Source organism: Gavialis gangeticus, unplaced genomic scaffold, assembly GCF_001723915.1.
Source record: "Gavialis gangeticus isolate Ggan-Ray unplaced genomic scaffold, GavGan_comp1, whole genome shotgun sequence".
In the NCBI taxonomy this organism is placed as follows: Eukaryota; Metazoa; Chordata; order Crocodylia; family Gavialidae; genus Gavialis; species Gavialis gangeticus.
Genome location: NW_017729025.1, coordinates 5,499,591 through 5,519,023, shown reverse-complemented (window position 1 = coordinate 5,519,023; position 19,433 = coordinate 5,499,591). Strand labels below are relative to the sequence as shown.

Here is a 19,433-nt window from a genome sequence, read left to right as displayed (position 1 = left end):
TTTTTTCACGCGTGGTTCGTAGCGAGTTATGCTCCCAGGATGCCTTTTATCCCCAGTGCTTTTTATTTTTTTTTTTAAACTTTTATTTTTTTTTTTAAACGTTTGAGTCAGTCAGTGGAGGAATCTTTGGTAGTTTGTTTTTAAATGTCCATTTTACAAAGACTCTTTCTTCATGCCAGTGCCTGGTGAATCTTTTGTAGCCTCTGCCAGAACAAGGTCACCTCTGATGACTTAAGACAGACAGGAGGAGGAGACCTGGGAAAAGCCATATATGTGCTAACGTCCCAAAAGCACCTGATCGCGAATCTACAAAAGGGGGAAAAGAGCAGAATTAGCAAGTGTCCCAATGAGAAAATCAACAGCTGGTTAATGAACTGCAGATGACTTGACTTGGTGCAACAACGTCACAGAGAGAGAAAAATCCCGTGTGGAGAAAGAGAAGCTGGAAGAAAAGCAATATAATTCCTCCCTCTATACAGTGAGGATCGTGGTAATGGTTTCGTTTTTAAAGATCTTTGAGATCTACTGATGGAAAGCTGTATGTGGGAGCCAGGGGTTATTATTATTGGTAATAAATAAGGGAACAAGGATCCTGACTTATGCACTGAAGGAGGCAGAGACCTGTGGAAAAAAATCATGTGTAATCATGTAATTGGAGAAGCATCAAAATGCATATGCACGATGGAGGAAATCAAAGTTTCGCTGGGCACCTTGCTACAGCCATTTCCTAACTCCTGAGGGCTGAGACCCCCTAATGTGCTTTAAATGTCTGGTTGTGTGCAGTGAATGGATCTCAGATCTCCGTCTTAATCAACTTTTTAAATGTTCAAAATAAAGTCCTGTGTATCTGCTGTCTGAGGGCCACGTTCTGATGGGTTTATTTCAGTACAGTTGTAACTTAAACCATGGGAAATTCAAGGGATGTATTTGGTAGCCATGTTAGTCTGAGACGGTCCAGGGATTTCAGAGAGGTTACCACTCAAGGGCTACTCTGTGGGAGAGAGACCTTCAAAATGTAGCTGGTATTCCATTAGTATACAAACCCCTGAAACTTCCCATGGTACAAGTCCTGTGTGTCTACAACCATACTGGAACAAGCCCATCAGAGCCTGGTCCTTGGACAGTAGACATGTGGATAGGTCTACTTTCCATACCTCTACCTCTAAGTGTAGTTCCCTGCTCCTGACCTGTCTGTCTTGCACTTGGTTTCCTTTCTCTTCTGCTCTATTGTTTTAAAGCTTTCTTCATTTACATATCTAGATAGACACAGTTTAGCTGGAAAGGTGGACCCCAATGCAGTCTTTAAGGTTCCCCCCATACCTCCCCCCCAGCCAGCAGGTCATTTTGCTCTGGTCTCTGCACCTGCAGGTCTGGATTATAACATGGATCAGGTTTACAGTGCTAGGGAGCAGCGTGAGCATGCAAGACAGCTCTTTGCACTAAAGGAGGACCCACTTACTGATGGGCGGCTGGTATGTTTTCATACACTCTCCTTCCACAATTGATATGTCGTCAATAGCAATGTCGCCTTCTATGCCAGGGCCTCGGATTCCTTCAAAAATGACCTGCAAAAAATCCAAAGAAAATATATTTCACAAAGTAGGAAATTCACAACAACTGAAGCATTTCCTGTGTCGATGTGCCTACGCGAACATGCATACATCTGCTCTGAGGCAGAGACATACCACTGCATATCCAAATGCCTACCATGTACTTGAGGTGGGCTCACGTTTCAACTGGACGCAGGAGATGTACAAACAACTGAGGCTTCTAAGTTGCAAAAATCAGTCATAGAGCAACAAAGCTGCTGCTTTGTAGCTTTGAGGTACTAATTACTTCCCTCTTCAGACCACTTTCCAAATGTCTCTAGCTGTGTATTGGAACCAGGACAGAAGTGCAATAAACCGATTTAACCTAAATCAGTTCAGTCTGCTACTACATCCATCCAGATTTATCTTAAACTGGTTTCAGCCATTTTGAAAGTAGTTTATACGCACTGAACTTCTGTTGTGTTACAGATTGGAACTAGTTTCTGATCACTTATACCAACTTATGTGTAATTTCTATCCCTAGCCTTGGGTGGGACAGGAATTCTTTCTGGTCACACTACGCACTGGAGATATGGCCCATGCTGAGGGAATGAACCAGGGTGTGGACATTCATTTCCAGCCTAATAATGACTTGGTAGTAGTGTAAAAATATGGTATTTTGCTCTGCCAGACAGCAAATGCCTAGTGCCTTCAGGCTGGCTTTTTGGTTATGAAGAATGAATTAATAAAGAGGGTATGTGATAACTGCTTTGTTTTATTCACACAACTATATAAATCCTGAAACAGAGGTGGTCAGACAAATACAATCCATTTTCTTCTTTCATGATCTCTAGCCTCATGCCAATGACTGGTTCCCAAGGAGTAACTCTACAACCAAAGAACTGACACCAATTAGAGACCACGAAAGACAAATTCTCCTGCTTTTGGCACAGCTCCTCCTAAAATGAATGTTGCATAACAAAGCTACAAGTACCACAGTACATCAGACATTTTCCTGCATACTTAAAAAAAAATTGGAAATCTATGTTGCCAGCAGCACCTTGTGACACCTGCAATTATATCGTTTTGACTTTGTACAAAGGCCCTGTGGGCCTGCATGATAGGTGCTGTAGAAATAGGCTGTTTACTGTAGTCTGGCTCCATATAGCAAGGACATGTTGGAGAATGAGTATGCCGTGATGGAAGGAAAGATTGAATTGGCTATACGACAAGGTTAAACATAAGCGTGCCCTCAGTAGGGAGTCTTGAGGTAACTCACCTTATGCTGATGAAGAAAAGGGTCTAAACATGTTTGCTATCATAAACTCTAATCAACTCAGCAAAATAGCTAGGAGGGCAGGGAGAACAGAGCTGAAAGAAGAACTGGATGTTGGACGAATTGTGCAATTCATTTGCCCATATTCCATTAAACAAGATTTGCACAGTGGGGCCTTTTCCCTAACCTGTGGCCTGGCAGTGTGGGATGTAGTTAATCGATGTCTCCCTCATGAGAATGTCCTGATGGGTTGTGGAGGCCCAGAAGGTCAATCACTGACAAGTCTCAGGGACATTGTTTCCCAGGCCTCTGGGAAGTTTTTGTCCCTGGCCTTGTCTCTAGCTTCCAAGCATACACCAGATATCCACCACCATGCCTTTGGGTGCCCAAAGACATACTCCACAGTCATTCAGCAACTGCTCAGTAACCAATTAAAGAGCTCCTCCCCAGTACAGGGCTTCACAAGCCATAGAAGCAGTGAATATAGCAGTTGGAGTCCTGAGTAGCAAGGGAAGTAGTTTCCCCTTCTAGCTCAATGGTGGTAAAGCCATAGGCATCACATGTGCAAAAGTGGTAAAGCCATATGCTCCCTGTGTCAGCAAGGACAGCACTCTGGAGTTCCTGAAGATGCTAGACCTTACCTGAACCCTTACGAGACATGTGTGTGATCTGTCCAATTCCAATTAACCAATTCTTCACCTCTGTTTTCTTGGGCAGGGACTGGGACTTCCCCACCATGATGCAAGACGGACTCGAGGGGAACGCCTCCAGACCTCAGGTTGGGGAGGACCGGGTTAGAGAGCTTCCGGAGGGGCTGAACATGTTCAAATCAGCAGGTCCAGATGCTCTCCACCCCAGGGTGTTGAGGGGGTTATTGCAGGGCCCTTGGCATGGCTTTATGAGCGCTCGTGGTGATTGGGCCAGGTGCCAGATGATTGGAAGGTAGTCAATGTGGTCCCCATTTTTAAAAAAGGGAGGAGGGAGGACCCAGGCAACTATAGGCCCGTCAGTCTTACCTCAATCCTAGGGAAACTCTTTCAGAAGATCATCATGGAGCACATCTGCAGTTGGCCGGCCTCAGAGATGATGCTCAAGGGCAACTGGCACGGTTTCATTAGGGGCAGGTCATGTCAGACCAACCTGATTGCCTTTTATGATCAGGTCACAAAAGCCTTGGATGCAGGTGTTGCCATGGATGTAGTCTTTCTGGATTTCAGCAAGGCCTTTGACACCATCTCCCACCCCATCCTCATTAAAAAATTGGGTGACTGTGGCATTGATGCCTACACAGTCAGATGGGTTTCAGATTGGCTGAAGGGTCACACTCAGAGGGTGGTGGTGGATGGGTCATATTTGACCTGGGGAGAAGTGGGCAGTGGAGTCCCCCAGGGCTTGGTCCTTGGGCCCGCGCTGTTCAATCTCTTTATCAGCGATTTGGATGATGGGGTGAAAAGCGCCCTGTTTAAATTCGCTGATGATACCAAAATTTGGGGAGAGGTGAGCACGCTAGTAGGGAGGGAAAGACTGCAGCAAGACCTGGATAGGTTACAGGGGTGGGCTAGCAAAAACAGGATGCGTTTCAATAGTGACAAGTGCAGGGAGCTGCACTTGGGCAGTAGTAACCAGCAGCACACTTATAACATGGGAAACTCCCATTGACTCCAAGATGAACATGGGCCAACAATGCGAGGTAATGGTTGGAAGGGCTAACCGCACCTTGTCATGTATCCACAGGTGCATTTCTAGCAGGGCCAAGGAGGTGATCCTCCCCCTCTATGCGACACTGGTCAGGCCACAGCTGGAGTACTGTGTCCAGTTCTGTGCGCCCCACTTCAGGAGGGATGTGGACAATACTGAAAGGGTCCAGAGGAGGCCACCCGCATGATCCGGGGACAACAGGACAGACCCTAAACCTGTTCAGCCTTCACAAGAGAAGGCTGAGGGGGGACCTGGTGACTGTCTATAAACTCACTAGGGGGGACCAGAAGGGTTTGGGAGAGACCTTGTTTCCCCTAGCGCCCCCCCGCATAACAAGGAATAACGGCCAGAAGTTGTTGGAGAGTAGGTTTAGATTAGACATCTGTAAGACCTGCTTCATGGTCAGGGTGGCTAGGATCTGGAACCAACTTCCAAGGGAAGTGGTGCTGGCTCCTACCCTGGGGGTCTTTAAGAGGAGGCTTGATGCCTACCTAGCTGGGATCATTTGAGCCCAGTTTTTTCTCCTGCCCTGGCAGGGGGTCGGACTTGAAGATCTATAAGGTCCCTTCTGACCCAACTGCTGTGATTCTATGATTCTATGTCCCCAGTGGTTTGGGATGCCCTGCATCTCTCTGGAGAAGCAGCTCTTGAAGCTTATGTACTTCAAGACATGGTGCTTTTAAGAAGAGCCACCATTGAGCATAGGATGGAAATGTGTATCTCACTGATGGGTACAGTGCAGGCTGGAAAGTCCATATGGACAAGACTGGCAATGGCCCACTTCGATTTGGAGAGGTGGAGAGGCCATGTTGAAGCCCTTTATGGATGGTCAATCCAGCTGTGGACTCTCTTGCACTGAAACAGCTGGCAACAGGCCAGAGACTATTGGGAATTTCCAGGTTCCAGCTGGTAATTACGACCCTCATGTTGCTGGCTGAGCCCTGGAGTGATGGGGCCTGGATGATGCAGATCTCAAGGAAGGTTGCCCTACTCATTGCTGCTGGTGGTCATCCCAGGTTGTCAGGAATATCTGCTCCCACCAGTTGCTGCTTGTCTCCTAGGCCTAGGTGTGGGAGATAGGGACACTGTAGAGAGAAGGTGATCTTCTGCATGGTCTCTTATTCCTTCCTCCTCAAGCACGTTGCGCTCAGACTCACAGGAGACATTTTGAAGAAGTAATTTTCCAGTGCCAGGGTCATTGTGCTTTGAGCTGCCATGCTGAAACATGGCAGCTAGCTATGGTATGTTAGAGGGTGGAAAGCATGTCCAGGGAGGTGAGGACTTTCTACATGGCTTGATCGAAGGCTGAGAGATGACATGCATACCTTCTCCACTTCACTTGAGTGTACAGTGGATGTAAAATTGCCCATTCCTCCTGCAATGTCACAGGAGACACAACTAGAAGTCTAAGATTCACATGTACAAAAGGCACTGCAGTTTACACTCAGGTCTCCTTGCAAGCCTCTGGCAACTGTGGTCAAAAGGGATGCTAGGATGCTTCCTCACCAGCTGTGGAGCAGTGCAACAGTTTCATGCTCTGGCCCTCTTGGACTCTAGGTCTGTATACGAGGAAGGTGATGGGACAGGAAAGAAGAGAGCAGCTTTGTGTGGTTTGTAGAGACTAAAATACCATTGCTTCAGCTGAGTGGAAAATTATCCCTGTTTGGGGATGTCTGGCCTGGAGAAAGGTCAACAATATTATTTGCCATAATGCCTGTTGTTAGTGATGGATTACTATTCTACTGTGGCAACAAAGCCATGTTTGTTCCCTTCCCAACAATGCTGTGATTCCAGAACTGCTGTACTGTTGGTTTAATTAGGTTTGCAGAAGAGTGGACCTAGCCAGTGTTGCAGAAAATGTATTCAATAGCAACCTTCAAAGCCTTTCTATAGAGATGAACAGAATTATGCAATAAATATATTTTGTGAGCAGTATCATTCAAATGGTTATATTTTTCTTTTTGTTCCATTGGAATGCTTTTGGTTAACTGAGGTGACAAGTTTTCACTTTAATCTGCTACAATATATGCATGAAATTCAATTAACTTTAAATGAGCATGCTCTGGTGTTAAGACAGAAGTTAACTCTTAGGACTAGACTCAATCAGAAAAAAAGTTGAATTCTTTTTGGAGTAATATACCTGACATACATGTCATAATGGTCTAACTATATTAGAGATGGGTCAAAAATGTGCCATCACATCCTGCTGCCAGTGATTTTGTCTGGATGCAGGTTCAAGCCTATTTAAATCCTTCTGGTAGCTTCCAACTTGTTTAAAATATAAATAAAAGAAATAAAAGATATATGTGTTTTCATTTCTACTTAGGAGAAATTTTACAATCTCAGCTCTCTCCTATGCCTCATGAAGGGTGTGCGCGCCTGAAAGCTTGCAAATAAATACAATAATTTGTTTGCAGATATCTACTTGGTTTAATAAAAGATATCATCTCTTCCACAAGGTTTGATTCCTTTTGCCTCTAGACCAATATGGCTGCAATCTGGATATCTAATGTTATTTATTTATTTATTTAATGTTTTGCTCGTTGATACAGTTCACTCAGCTCAAATGAGTAAAATGCATGATAAATGACCAGCAAGCCCTCATCTCACGGTGGAAAATTTTGGTGCATCTTGTGATAGGTGCTCAAACTCAAACTTGCTTGGGTCAAGCTGCATAACATGTATTTAAAGGTTACAGTGAGTCAGCACCCACAAGGGACAGGACATTTTTCTGTACAGAAGATACTACTGTCTTCTTCACACTTGACTGTGTTCTCATGACCTTTCTCATGACGTGGTGCTGGGGCTGGATCTGGGTTGCAGGCTGGGGGTTGAGCGCCCCTTCTCTAAGATTTTGATACTATAGCAGTAAGCTGGCAGGGTTTCAGAATATATTTAAAAGCTGACTGGGCTGCCTTAAAGTCACTCGGCAAATTCCATACTTATATTGCTAAAAGAACTTGAAAGCAGCACATTTTGTAGTGGATGATTCCACCGTTATGGTGCGATGCTGTAGGTTAATTACTGCAACAAGGTAGATATTAGTGCAACGGGGAACAGTAATTGGGAAAACAGTGAGGTTTTCCACATTTCAGTCCATTGTCTGAAAACAATGTTCCCAGTAATTACTCTCTCATTACATTTTTCCACTCCACCTCTGATGATGGAAAGTATTCATCTTAAAAGCAAAGTATCTTCTGCTCTTTCCCAAAGTACAGCTTGCCCTCCCACCCCTTGGCAAACTGCACATAACCGATCAACTGAGTTTAAAGTCAAAACTCTCCTACTAATGAAAAACACAACTTCCAGACACAAAGAACGCTATAGAAATACAATGGGTACCGTTTAATTAAAATCTGCTTTGGCAGTAAACTGCCTAGGTTTCAAAGACAGTTTGCTATTAGCCAGGTTGGCTGCAAGCTCAAAACAAATCATAGCAGATGAGTACTGGCAATGCACAAAGCACAGTGTAGCATGCAGTATACGGTTATCTGCACGATGCACCAGATAATCACAATCTCCTATCAGCCTCTAGCAAAAGCTATTATTTGTGCCCCTGTGATTTTATACAGCTGTTCTTAAAAACACCACATTTGGCTGAAGAATAGGAGCACTTACAAATCTACCAACAGCTACGCTACTCTCCAAACAAGTACAATGGAAATTATTCCTACCCAGAGAGTCTCTAAGGAAGTGTAGCATGTCTTTTCAACATGGTTTTCAACTAAGTATCATGCCGGACCTATCTTCCTGGAGTGCCTTCTGGTTAGATGCAGAAATGATTCCAGTTAAACCCTGCAAATCCAAACAGATCCAAACGGTGGGAAGATTTGAATGCAGATCTCAGTGTTGATTCTCAAACAATCCCAAGAAGGAAGCAATGATGCAGTTCACCCCACCTTTCCTTCCAAGTTGTTTTTGAGCCTCAAATAACCACCATACCAGGCTGTAGGAACGGCTGCTGACATGTTCCTCAGGTCTAAAATGAAGAGGGTCTCAGCCTGTTTCTTGTAGCCATAAATCCGGCTAGCTGACGGCAATATCTTGAGGGTTACCCAGCATGCGTTTGTTGTGGGTAGGTCTTGCTTGACCAATCTCATTTCCTTTTACAACCAGGTGACCCATCACCTGGACAAGGGAGAGGAGATTGATGTCATATATCTTGATTTCAAAAAAAGACTTCCACCTGGTATCCCATGATCTTAGTGCAACTGGCTAACTGTGGCCTCGGCCTCACTATGATCCGCTGGCTGGGGAATTGGCTCTGTGGTCAGACCCAGAGGGTGGTGGTTGATGGAAGTCAATCATCTCAGTGTGCTGTGACCAGTGGGGTCCCCCAAGGCTCTGTCCTTGGGCCTTTACTTTTTTAATATCTTCATCAATGACGTAGACATTGGTGTCAGAAGCGGGCTGGCCAAGTTCGTCGACCACACCAAACTCTGGGGTAAAGCATCCACACCTGAGGACAGGAGGGCGATCCAGGCAGATCTTGACAGGCTCAGCAAATGGGCAGATGAGAACCTGATGGTGTTTAACACTGAAAAATACAACTTTCTCCACCTTGGGAGGAAAAACCTGCAGCATCCTTATAGGCTCGGCAGTGCTACGCTGGCTAGCACTATGGATGAAAGGGACTTGGGGGTCATGATTGATGACAAGATGTACATGAGCCTGCAATGTGATGCTGCAGCTAGTAAAGCGACCAAAGCGCTGGCTTGCATCCATAGATGCTTCTCAAGCAAATCCCAGGACGTCATTCTCCCCTTGTACTCAGCCTTGGTGAGGTGGCAGCTCGAGTACTGCGTCCAGTTTTGGGCACCACAATTCAAAAAGGATGTGGAGAAGCTTGAGAGAGTGCAGAGAAGAGCCACATGCATGATCAGAGGTCAGGAAAACAGACCTTACGACGACAGGCTGAGAGCCATGGGGCTCTTCAGCCTGGAAAAGTGCAGGCTCAGGGGTGATCTGGCGGCTCCCTATAAGTTTATCAGGGGTGACCACCAGGATCTGCGGGAGCAATTGTTCACCAGAGTGCCCCAAGGGATGACAAGGTCGAACGGTCACAAACTCCGCTGTGACCGATTCAGGCTGGACATAAGGAAGAACTTCTTACTGTCCGAGCCCCCAAGGTTTGGAACAGACTGCTGCTGGAGGTGGTTCAAGCACCCACTTTGAACGCCTTCAAGACACTTTTGGATGTTTATCTTGCCGGGATCCGATGACCCCAGCTGACTTCCTGCCCCTGGGCAGGGGGCTGGACTTGATGATCCTCCAGGGTCCCTTTTAGCCCAAATGTCTATGAAATCTATAAAATCTATAAAATCAAAGTGATAACAAAGTACTTGTATAGCCAGGATTTCTCTTGGTGGTCTCAACAGAGAAGACAAGGACAGATAGGAATGTAAATGGACTTCAATGCATACCTGTAAAGAAGACTTACCTACTTCAGGCTAAGGAACAAGTCTAGAGAAGTTTCCATTTTCAATATCTGAGCTGCATCTGTTCTGTGGGACTTTACTTCACTCCCCAGAGCTGGAGACAGCTTTTTACAAACTGTCAGTCTTTCCCAGGCACCAAAATTCACTGAGTTTTGTACACGGGTGTGCTATTTTATTTACATACAGACAGATCAATCTCTTAATGCAGAGGTCACCAACCTTTTAGGGATAGCACCCAAAATAACTTCTACTGCTAAATTGTCACCAGCTTAGTGGTGCCCCAGCCATTCAGCAGTGACAATGGCCAGTGATCCAACTAGTGCTTCCCATGCCACTAAACTGCCTTTGCCACCTTGGCTCCAGTGACCAGAAGAGATTAAGCAGGACTGGTACCTCAAAGCGAGATCCAACGCACTGGACCTAGGCTAGAAAGACTAGCCAGATCAAAGGGGCACTAGCCAAATAGGTCGAGGCCCCAAGAAGTTGTGTAAATTCTGCAAAGCATGGGGCATGGTGTAAGAGTGGTATGGAGCCATGCAATTATCCCTTAAGGCAGGAGCTCCTCACCTCTGGGTTTTTCTGGAGCAAAGACTCAACCTGGGAAGCCCTGGGGCAGCCTTCATTTTGAGAACTGGAAGAAACATCAAGACGTGGCAAGTAAGTGAAGAGGAGACTGTTCCCAGAACAAATATTGGAATAATGGGGACTCTGAGGTACCTCCAGGGGTTTTGACCACCCTGGGAATGGCGCCCTGTTACAATGCCCAACATTACTTAATGCACATTAAATTTAGTTGTGCTTATTTGCACATGTAGACGCGCTTAGTAACAGCATTAGAATTCAGGGATGCTCAGCACCTCTGAAAATCAAGCCCCTAATATACATGCTCAAGCTAGAGGTTAGATACTTAGTTGTAGGTAGCTGGGTTTGAAAACACTGGCCATGACAAGGAAAATTTAGTCTAAGGATTGACTAAATCAACCACAATAATCCAATCCAAAACCCACATTCAAAGGTACAGAAAGGGAGGTGATGCTGCTCCTTGCAGCCTGAACAACACCTACTCAGCAAAACTAGATACCAAACTTGATGGGCAGAACATCAGCTGGAGAAATTCGGCATAGCTCCACTGACTGCACTGGTATCTTCACACACTGAATCAGCCTCCAGTGACGCCAATTTGGATTTGGCTAAGGAGCTGGAAAGTTCTCCATCCTACTGCCCACTGATACTTCTTCCAGCTTTAAGAGGAAGGAGCCATGTGGAGACATCTCTTTGTGTTCACAACTCTCTGCAAGATACAGCTGCAATTATGGTTAGTTTTAATGTCCATTGCAAAATTCGAACAGAGACCTGCTGCTGCAGAGGTAACATGTGGGGTATCATTTCCTTGTCATTTTTTAGTTTATTATTATTTAAGCAAAGCTATAAACAATGAGATGATTTAAAAGGGAAAGTAGCACTACCTAAATCTCATCTAAAGCTTTCCCAATCCTTGCTTCTCTTCAAATGAAAGGTTTTGTTATATTATATGTAGATTGGAAAAAGTATAAAGCAAATCTAGGAAGCACTTATACATATGAATTAGCCTATAAAAAGTTTTAATTTCCAAGTCAGAGGGTGCAGTTTTACTGCAGACGAAGATTCACTTCAGTTCACTCCCCTTAAATTTAACTAGGAGGTTTATATGCCTTACCATTTAGACTCTTAAACGGGAAATAAAGTTTTGTTGGAGCAGGAGATGCTAAATGTAATTTAAAGTCCCTACTGTGCTCCTGTGTTTTAGTTATTCAGAGCTTCCTGGCTTTGAATTTGTTTTATGGTCAAACCTTTAGAAACAACAACATCAAACTTGTGGAGTGATTGAGCAGCCTCAGAACTTGCTAAAGTTGGGAGCCAATATTTCTGTGGATGGCACTTTGTTCATATTTTGGCATAACACTGTAAAAAGAGGAGCTTCATTTTGTCTACCCATCTGTGGCATTGATAAATACACAGAAACATATATTTTAAATCATTTTTAAAAGAAATATATCAAGCGTGACATGTATTGATACCAGGACTGGCTCCAGTACTTGACTTTCTGGAGATGCAGTCCCTGGATTTTCTTATCATGGATGCTCAGACACTGCACTGAGGGCTGAGTTTCTGAAAACGGAGAAAGGCAGATCACTTGAAAAGGAGAAAACAACATGGCAAGTCTCATTGGCAGTTGGAATGCTCCAGCCCCCAGAGTCATGGGAGTAGATGAGACTCTCAAATTCCAATTAAAAAATATTGAATCTAAAATGGACTCAGAAAGAAAGCTCAGAGTTCAGTTCTATAAACATCTTCGAAATGATTGTCATGACCTTGGGGAATAGGTATATACTAGGGCTGTGTGAAGCTTTGGGTGCTGATTTGATTTGGAGGAGATTTGGCCCAATTCAGTGACTGAATCTCCAAATTTGAATTGAATCAGGAGACCAGTAAAAAGGTCTGAATTGATTTGAAGTCTCTGAACTGATTCAGAGAGCTAAGGAGAGATTTGAGCAGTCCCTGCTTACCGCTGCAGGGAGCTGGACCTGGGTTCTGTGCAGGTAAGTAGGGGGCAGGGGAAGGAGGAGGGAACCATGGGGGAACCCCTGTCAGGCCCCATCCTCTGCCTGCTCTCCCAGCCTCCCTGAGCACCCCCAAACCCCGACATGCTCTCCCAGTCCTGTCAATGGCTACATGCCTGACCCCAGGATCCCGGCTCTTTAAAAAAAAAAAAAGCCCTGCACTCACCGGCTGCTGCCAGGCAGGGGGGCTATCCCCATTGCACCCAACTACCCTGTGCTGCATGGGGAGCTCTGAGATGAGACGCCTGCCCACTCTCCCAGCCCTGTCAATGGCTGCCCCACCCAGCCCCAGCATCCTCGCTCTTTTAAAAAAAAGTCCTACAATCACTGACTGCTACAGCAGCCAATGGGGCTTCTGGGGGCTCGTGGCAGATCCGCCCACACAGCACGGGGCAGTGTGGGGGGCAGTGGGGATTGCTCCCCCACCTGGCAGCATCTGGTGAGTGCAGGGATTTTTTTTCCCCTTTCTTTCTTTTTTTTTTTTTTTTTAAAGAGCCGGGACACTAGGGCCGGGCAGGGCAGCCATTGATGGGTCTGGGAAGCGGATGGGGGATGGGGCATGTTTGATTCACAGATTCAGCTGATTAGGCCAAATCAATTTGGGACAGTGATTTGAATCAACAAATTGAATCACTGTCCCCCAAATCGGCCAAATCCGAAGCGAATACTAGCTGCTTTGCACAGGCCTGGTATATACTGGCTTCAGGGTTACACCCACGTCAAAGCACTTGGCCTACCTCCTGCTTGGCTGCATCCCCTCTTCCAGGGGTAGGCTCTCACTACCGTTATAAAAAAACCTTGTAAACCTTGAGACCACTCCAGTCTTTCTTTTGTTTGCTGCCACATGCCTCATCCTTCAGTTCTCTGGCATGATCCTTGTACTGGAGGTTTGATGACCCTCCTCATAAGCATTCCCATCATACTCTCCTGGGTCTCCAACCTGTCCATCGATCTACCACTTAGTTCTCTATCCATGGACACACTCCTCTCTGCCCAACCACTGAGTGACTTGGGCTCCTCTCAGAGCTTCAAGTGCCATTTCTCTGCCTTATCTCTGCTTCAGACTTTCCTTCTCTGCCCTGCTCCATTGATGCCTCAACCTGCCTGTCATTAACTCAAATGAACTGGAGAAAACCCAGTTTGCCTTTCCTCCTGAACCCTGTACCCCACCTTTCCACCCGCTGCCTAGGTCAAACTCTTTCATGTCTGACTCTCCTTTGATTTCTCCTATATTCACACTGCAACCAAATATTTTCAGTCCTTCCTCTGTCATCACTGGCCCCTCATTCCCTTCTTTCCTACTGCTTAAGCTGTGCTTTGTGCCTCAGCAGACACTCATGACTGGTCCCAAAATGAATCCCTCCTTGTTACCCCCAACACTTGTTTCTAAAATTCATATGCCGGCACAAGTTTCTCTCCTTCTGCTCATCCTATGAATCTTTCTACCTCTTTCTTGACTCTCACTCTCTTTTTTACCAAGTTCAAACTCCTGGGGATTAATCTGCTTCTACTGGACTCAAGGGTAAGACTCCCATTAGGGCTGGATTTCACCCCAGCACTGAACTCTGGGTTACACCCTATGATACACCTTGTGCTCTGTGTATCACAGCACTCCTCTCCCTTCCCTGACCTCTCTCATTCTTTGCTCTGCCCTAGGCTCCTGGCTTGCTACATCTTACCTATATTTCTCCAATTGATTCCTCCGCTTCTGCTTCCATGCTGCCCTGTCAGACTTGGAGCGATGCGCACCATACATCTTCCCTTCCCCCATTGCCTTCACTCATGAGAAGGAAGACGAATGGTCCAGATCTGCTGTCATTTCCATACTTTCAGGGGACCCTTAAAATGCCCCTGCTTGCCAAGGGTATTGTGCCTGGCAGGGCAATGTTTTAATGGAAGCCTGTTGTTATAAATGCCACGTCTGGGAAATGAATATATAAAAATAGCACCCCATCACACCTATGGCAAGTGAGCTTGGGCTCATAAAAGTTTAGACATATACATAATAGGGTCATTTTCAGGATCCCTTGAAAGTATGGAAATGACAGCTGATCCAGATCATTCATCTTCAGTACACCTCATAGTATTTATATAACATAAGCTTTTGTGAGCCCAAGCTCATTCCCCATAGATATGATGGGATGCTATTTTTATATATTCATCTCCCAGGCCCAACATAGACCAATAGATAGGTAGATCGATCGATCCATCTCTAGCTGTCTATCTATATACATGGATACATACCCATACACACCCACACACACCAATCTAAGATATCTATCTATCTATAGCTCTCAGAATTAGTCTACATGGTTCAATTCTACCCTGTATGTTGCCTGCCTCGGATATTGCCAGCTTTAAAGCTACAAAGTAGCAATTCTCCTTAGTTCATTGGTTGCTAACATCTCACTGCAGGAATCAGGATCCCAGAGTTAGGCCTGTAAAACTATAGGCTTCCAAAAGTCTCAAGATCCAATCAACTGCAAACTTTGTGAAAAACTGCAGCAGGTTGTGTCATCCTAATGAATACAGTATGCAGCTTTGCAAAGTCAGGAATTTTATACAGGGAATACTGGTTTTTTATCACCTAATTGCCAGAAAAAAATCAGAGATATATATTTTCTTTTTTTTGTGTGTGGAGAAAGCATATTTTTGTGAGATCTTTGACTGTGTATATTACTCCTTGGTCCCCAGATAAATTCCACATAAAGAAAAACCTCTATTCAAGTCCTTCAATTGAAAAAAAAGCAACCAAACAACCTTTTACATAAACTGACAGCATCTCCCCAGCTGAAAGCAGGTTGATTTTTCTGCAAATGGCTAGCATTTTGTCCTTAAAACAGGTATTGTTAAGCTAGGTGATGCATACCTATTTGCAAAAGGGAAAGCCATTATCTTCCAGTAAAGCAGCTTTTAGAGCTGAAAAAAGCTGCAAACACCTATGTCAAAACAGGAAGAGCAAGTGCAAGTAGGCTGCTTGCTAGATTTCCCCATCAGGGGCCAATAGGATGCTTTGTTTCAGGTGGGTGCATGGACTATTGCAAATGCTCCTCTGTGGAAACCCATCAGATGCATCAGCCAATGGCTTCTTACCTGAAATGAAGTGGTTGGGTGTATGTTAAGACGGGCCTGATTCCAGTGCTGCCCCTTATTCCCACTTAAGGACCATAATGGGTTTTCTATTGTCGTCTGACCCTTTAGCCGCAGGTAAACATTCAAGCTTCCTTAAAAAATAAAACAAGACAAAAAAGGAATGGCATTAATTGGCTTGGTTCTTTGGTGCAGTTACATTAATAATGGCTGAACAACCAGAACTGGGTGGAACGTGGGCTCTTTCCCCACCCAGTCCCTTGTACGCTATGGCAAAGCACACATCGCTTTCCCGGGTAATAGGTTAGCATGTAGCTCTGATCACTCTCCATTTGGCCTGGTGGGCCCCTGGCTCCAGCCACCTGAGGCCAGCTGCTTACCACCTCTTCAAAAGGTTTGGACTCTTTCAACCTGCCCGAATCAAAGACCACTGCAGCTGCCAGGGAGTACCTGGGATAAATTTTACAATCTTTGCACTCTCCTATGCCTGAGGAAGAGCGTGTGCCCAAAAGCTTGAGAATAAAGAATTTTTTTTTGCAACTATTTAATAAAAGATGTCACCTTTACCATGAATTCTGATTGAAAATGAACTAACTGCTCCAGGATGCGCTGTTCACAGGGCACAAGCAGAGGATGCCAGGGTAGGCATTGTCATAGCAGGGTCTGCAACAGAGCAGGCTTCCCCAGAGAAGAAAGGAAGCCGGGGATTTCAGCAGGGCCCTCTCATCCGAGTGCAGGCAAGGCAGCTCTGATCCCATCATCCAGTCAGTGATAGGCAGTGCTAACCAGTCCTTAGGCCTCAATGGCAGAGCCTGTCCTGTTCATTCTTAAACAGGGTGATCCTAGTCCCTGGTAATCTGCATCTCCCCTATTTCTTGGGTGTATGGGATGCTTTTTCTCTTGTGAGGTAGGACTTTGTGAGCAGTACATTGTTTTGTGGACTAAGGTCCAAAATCAAGGGCAGAAGAGGCACTTTTCAGAAGGAAAAGTCAGGAATATGACAGCTCCTGTCCCTACCTGATGGCTGAGTTAACATTGCTCAGGGAAGTAGGAAGATACAAAGAAAGGGGTTTGGGTCAGCACAGCTCTGCCGCGACTTCAATGCCAAAATTATGACCTTTGACACCTGCACAGTTTGATCTGCATTTCCCTCACACCAGGGCACGCCTCGAGTGAAAAGGGCTTGGGGCAAATCTGATTTCCTTAGGTCCTGGGAACAATCAGAGTTTTTGAAGGCCAAACTAGTCCTTTGAGCTCAGGAAGTTCTGCTTAATGAAGCGTGGAAAAGCCCATTCCCTTGTACTGAGAAGCAATACAAGGTCTTTCTCCTTAGCTGAATGCTATTTCCAAGGCAGACATTCTCTGCAACCCGTTACAGCCTGCCCTTGCACCTTCAAACCCCTCTACCGTGCCCCTCTCTGGTGTATGTTTTGCCAGCTCCGTCTTAGGAGATGCATGTGAAGCACTTATTGCTCGCAGGACCAAGTGAGAAAAAAAAAATCACCAGCTTCATCTGGCAAGATGTGAAAGTTCACAGAGTTTAGGAGCTCTGTTCACGGTTGCTTTTTGTTCCATGCATGGTTTTGCCACGATCCCTATAGGCTGGAGATGTGCTTTGCAGACAACTCTCTTTATGATGATGATGATGATGATGATGATGTAAGTCTTCATGTTTGCCTTTATTTGAACAAGTTCAAAGCTCTCAAAGACAGGTCATCACTATGGACAGCAAGAACATTATCTCTGGGAAGCCCTACAGAAAACCTTTCTCCTGATGGGCTCATTGTTTTAAATCTTGAGCCCCTACCCAAGCAGAGGGGAATCTTATGGAAGACCATAAGTCATACAAAATGAGGGTTGGAAGGGACCTCAGGAGGTCACATCTAGTACAACCCCCTGCTCAAAAAAGGACCGGCCCCAGCTACATCATCCCAGCCAAGCCTTTGTTGAGCCGGGCCTTAAATACCTCCAAGGATGGAGACTCCACCACCTCTCTGGATAACCTGTTCCAGGGCTTCACCACCCTAGATCTCTGAAGTCTAACTAAAGTCATTCTCCCTCCTATCCTACTGGCTTCCTTCCTTTTGGTTTCTCTTTATATTTCCCCATATCTCCTCTTCTGCACTAGTCCTGGGTGCACAAATAGCAGGGAATGGACTAGATGGTCCTCAGAGGTCCCTTCTAAGCCTATAAGGAAGAGAACCAGGCTCAACTGAGTTGTCAAATTGTACCAAAGGTCCTTGGATGAGTGTAGTGGTAATAAAGCTGGGTCCATGGCAGACCCCTGAAGAACAGACTTAGGGAGAGACAGAAGGAAGAACAAAGGTGATGCGTCAACTGACCAAGAAGAGAGGGAGGTAGTAGATAGCATGGTCCAGAAGACTGGAGGTGAAGGGGAAGGGGAAAGTCAAGGGACAGCCAGAGGAGATGGAGAGTCTAAGTGATAGTTTCTTGAGGGCAGGAAAATGGTGCAAGATTGAGGGAGACAGATGGGTGGGATAATAAGCAGGGACTGGAACATGGGAGTGGACAAGAAAGGAAAAATGGATTCCTATCCCCACGCTGAGCAGAACTGAAGGAAGAGAGGAAGATATTGTGTGGGCTCAGGATAAACAGACACACTGCAGAGTCCTTCCAAACTACTGGAGATATGATAGGATTAAGTTTGCCAACTTCTGTCTAGCCACAGTTTAGGCCTAATTTATCATGCATTTAAAGAGAGCTATTACGTATAGCTTGGTAAAGAGATAACAGAATACCAAATGGCAAACAATTCATGAACATTCTGGTTACATGTATTATTTGGGGCCTCTGACTGAGCACCACAGGATGACTAAATAGTAATCCCTGTAAGAATGGTATGTGATTATATCATGTCTTGAGGACACAGGGAAGAGACCTGGGAGTCATCATGGACAGTCTGCTAAAAATATTAGCTCAGTGCTCAGCAGCCATCCAAAATGTTAGGAATTATTAAGAAAGGAATTATGAACAAAATGGAAAGTGTCATGATTCCCCTTTAAAAATCCATGGTGTGTCCACACCTTGATTACCATGTCCAGTTCTTGACCCACACTCAAAACCAGTATAGAAGACCTAGAGAAGGTACAGAGACGGTCAACAAGGGTGATGTGTGTTATGGAGGGGCTTTCATATGAGGAGAGGCTGATGAGGCTGGGTCTATTCTGTTTAGAAAACAGATGTTTGAAGAGGGGGTGTGATAAGGTTTTATAAAATACTAAATGATGAAGAAAAAGTGAATAGGGAGTCATTATTTACTATCTCTCACACTCCAAGATTAGGAGTCAAAACATGAAACTAATAGGTAGGAAGTTTAAAACTAACAAAAGGAAGTTCCTTTCTAATAGCATGGAATGGAAGTGTGGAACTCTTTGCCACAGGATGTGGTGGAAGGTGACAGTTTAGCCAGAATGAAAAAAGGGACTGGACACATTGGGCATGCTTACACATTCATTAATGTGCTTTAGGTAATGTGCATTGAATCTAGTACCTCCATGGCGAGGTACTAGAAAAAGGCACAATAGCATAATTTAATATAATAAAATAAGCTGTTTAGCTAAAGAGCACTTTTCTGTGATGCTGTAATGTGCATTAAAATAGACTAATGCACATTAAAGTGGACATGTAGACGTGGCCACTCTTAGAGAAAAGGTGCATCAGTAGCTATGGAGCATGGGAGTGAGGGGTACATCCTCTGAATCAGAATTTCCTAGGCCTTAAATACCCAAGGCTGCAAGGGGGAGAGGAAAAGGGGAGAAACCCTGGTCAGACCCAGAAGGCA

General features: G+C 45.1%; 1 protein-coding gene across 1 annotated transcript in view; it reads right to left on the bottom strand.

Annotated features, from left to right (window-relative positions):
* Positions 1-67: 67 nt before the first annotated feature.
* MDGA2 (MAM domain containing glycosylphosphatidylinositol anchor 2) overlaps positions 68-19,433 on the bottom strand; it is a 557,209-nt gene continuing 537,843 nt past the window's right edge. Inside the window, exons 14-16 of the mRNA XM_019519874.1 lie at positions 15,635-15,765; positions 1,460-1,565; positions 68-306 (exon numbers count right to left, since the gene is read on the bottom strand). Of these exons, the coding sequence (XP_019375419.1) occupies positions 218-306; positions 1,460-1,565; positions 15,635-15,765 (326 nt within the window). The 3' untranslated portion in view covers positions 68-217. The remainder of the gene's footprint in view (positions 307-1,459; positions 1,566-15,634; positions 15,766-19,433) is intronic.